This window comes from Aulonocara stuartgranti, assembly GCF_965226115.1.
Source record: "Aulonocara stuartgranti genome assembly, chromosome: 19".
NCBI lineage: Eukaryota > Metazoa > Chordata > Actinopteri > Cichliformes > Cichlidae > Aulonocara > Aulonocara stuartgranti.
The window spans coordinates 11,338,026-11,340,774 of NC_138955.1; the positions used below are offsets into that span (position 1 = coordinate 11,338,026).

At 41.0% G+C, this 2,749-nt stretch overlaps 1 protein-coding gene across 1 annotated transcript; it reads right to left on the bottom strand.

The window, feature by feature from the left end:
- Positions 1-215: 215 nt before the first annotated feature.
- Positions 216-2,242, bottom strand: LOC309696103 (uncharacterized protein). The gene is made up of 2 exons (XM_082517225.1): positions 1,971-2,242; positions 216-1,033 (listed from the first exon to the last, which is right to left on the bottom strand). Exons 1-2 carry the CDS (start codon positions 2,158-2,160, stop codon positions 429-431), a joined length of 795 nt encoding a protein of 264 aa, XP_082373351.1. The 5' UTR covers positions 2,161-2,242; the 3' UTR covers positions 216-428.
- Positions 2,243-2,749: the final 507 nt, after the last annotated feature.

Here is a 2,749-nt window from a genome sequence, read left to right on the forward strand (position 1 = left end):
ACTGACACACCTTCTTGTGGGTTTGGGGATTTGCAGACCACACCACAACTACACAAACACCAAGGCAAGTGGTGCAAACTTTGGCACTTGTAGATAAAGCACATGTAGTAACCTAGACTAATGAAAGAGTGGGCATGGACGTGAACATAAATACACAGTTTAAAATTAAGTGACACTGTGTGGGAGGAGGGAGGAAACCTTTCCACGAGGCTGACTCAGTTGTTTAGTTAATTTTTATTCATTATAGCAAACCCATGACATTTATGGTACATTGAAACTCATTGTCACCAGACAAAAACGATCTCATGTGTAACAGAGGCTTTATAAAAAGGCAGAGCGGTAGAAATACAAACAACATGTGCAAAATCATCATCTGCAATAGGAGTTTTCCAGTCAAGCTTTTACTATTTATTTTTCCTTTGGGCAATTCATGTGTCTCCTCTGCCCTTTCCCAGCGTGCCTACCTGCTCTATCACTTTGTTCAGCTGCTTATGAATCCTCTGAAGCTCTGTTGCTATGGCAGCCAGAGCACTTTCCATGGTGACTATGTTCACCGGCGAGGTCACTTCCTGCTCCTTCAGGCCAGATGTGAAGAGCTTCATTCCCAAACCGTCAGGTGTTGGTGTTGGCTGGTCTCTCATGCTGCTGTCAGCAGATGCAGATGAAATGATTTCTTCTAGCCTCTTCAGCCAAGCATCGTCCTGGTGCCTACCATGTAGGAGCATCCGGAAGGTTGCATTTAATCTTCTTTCCCTCTCTTCCTCCTCATCCCTGAGATCCACCAAACTCTTTTGCAGCCTAAGACTTGCCTGCTCTGCATGTACCCTGCAAGCTGCTTCCAAGCTGGGTGCACACTGCTGACACATCCCCTTCGTCAGCTTCTCCAGTTGGGTCTTAAGAGACGCCGTTCCCCCGCAGCACTGCTCCACAGATTCCAGCAGCATGTTTTGTCTCATGTTGGAGTCCTCTAGAGCGATAAAAAGTTTATCCCAGCGGGAGAAATCTGTTTGGCATGCTGCAGTTGGAGACTCACCTGCACACAACCACATAGATGCATCGATTATTCATTCCAAAAGGCAATTTAAGCATTACATAGAATTAACACATGCCATATATAACCCCAAAAAAGGAGATTTACTTTATTGTCATAATTTGACTGGACTTTATCAGTGAAACGAGTACACGGAAAGAAGGCAAGAAGGTGTTAAAACTGAACTTCTGCTAAACATACAGCAGTAATTAGAGTTGGATGTATTTCACAGATATGATGCCAGTTTAAGTTTGGACACACTGTGAAGTATGAAAATGGCTTTGGGGAGTTATTCAACACAGATGTAAAGGTCATGAAGAACACATAAAATACACGTGCTACAATCCCAAAATGACATCAGGGGACCTCATTAATTTAGGGGTACAGCAACGAAGTCTTTGAGATTGGACGCTCGAAGAAAACCGATGCAAAAGGGACCTGACAAACATCAGAGGGGGCTTAAACTGTGAAATGTCCACCTTCTGTAGGTATTTGAGGCTACCAGTTTGCATTCTTTACGTGGACTCAAATCACAGAGGTTGCTTATTGCCTGTGCTCTGTGTTCACGGTATGAGGTATGTGTTCCAGTTATTGGTAAGTCTGTTTCATTAAGTCTGATGCTCACCTGATAAAACTGTGAAAGCCAAAGATGGTATCATCTGAGTAAAAATATACTTTACAACATCAAATATTTAAATATGGTGCATTATAGTAAACTGGACCAAGAAATACTCTAGACCAAATTTAATAAACACAACTGCTGACCTTTAGACATATCTAAATCAGTGTGTTATTAAAAATTTAATTAAACAGTAAAAATTTTAATTAGCTCGGTTTAGTAAAGCGTAGTAAAACTGAAGAGAAATTCATCACAATATCTATCTGTTCAAACAAGCAGGGAGCAGAAAAGAGAAAAAAAAGAGAAAGAAATAAAACTCACCCTCCTGCTGGTCCAGGGGGATCTCATTGTCATAGCTGTCTTCATAGATTCTTTCATACTCGATGTCATTTATACACAACGATGGACCCGTACACAGCACCAGGCAGATCCAAAACACATGCATGATGGAGTTCTTATGCATGTTTTTTCTTAAGATTTGTTGGGTTGCAGCGCATATATCTGAAAACATCAGAATCCTCTATCAGCAAGTTTTCCTGCTCCTGCACACTCCAGCTGCTCTGTCTTTACTTAGTCACCTACTTCACTATATGTAGAGCACCTCTGAGTTAGCCAACTATTGGAGCTGCTGGGTTATAAACCCTGAGAGAAGGAAGGAGGGGGGACCAAGCTGGGGAGGGGTGGGGCAGAGCTGGTTCTGTTGAATGAGTGAGTAATGCTCCAGCGGAGGTAATATGTCATAATTCACAGGGGCTGACAAAAAGCATGCACGATGGAGATGGACAGGCTATGTACGTTTGTTAAAGTTAAGCCATCTCTAGACTCTGAGTCAGTCTGCTGATGTAATGACACGTTTACACTGTTGCAGTAGCTTTGACATTTAACATAACTCCAATTACGCCATTTGGCAGACGTTGTGTCATTTTAAAATTTGTCTCCCAACTCAGTTTATTATTTATTATATTATTATTATATCATATTATTTGTTTAATCAAAGTCTGATATGGAAGATATCTTTAGTGATATCTTCCATATTTTTTTTCTATATAACAGACCAGTAGTATAATAAAATATCTAAGTGTATAAATGTCCAAGTTCAG

Excerpts from the sequence above, each read along its gene's own strand:
- LOC309696103 (XM_082517225.1), bottom strand. The coding sequence starts at position 2,160 with ATGTTTTCAGATATATGCGCTGCAACCCAACAAATCTTAAGAAAAAAC. Across the intron at positions 1,034-1,970 it reads CCCCCTGGACCAGCAGGAGG|GTGAGTCTCCAACTGCAGCA; the intron begins GTGAGTTTTATT and ends GGTTGTGTGCAG.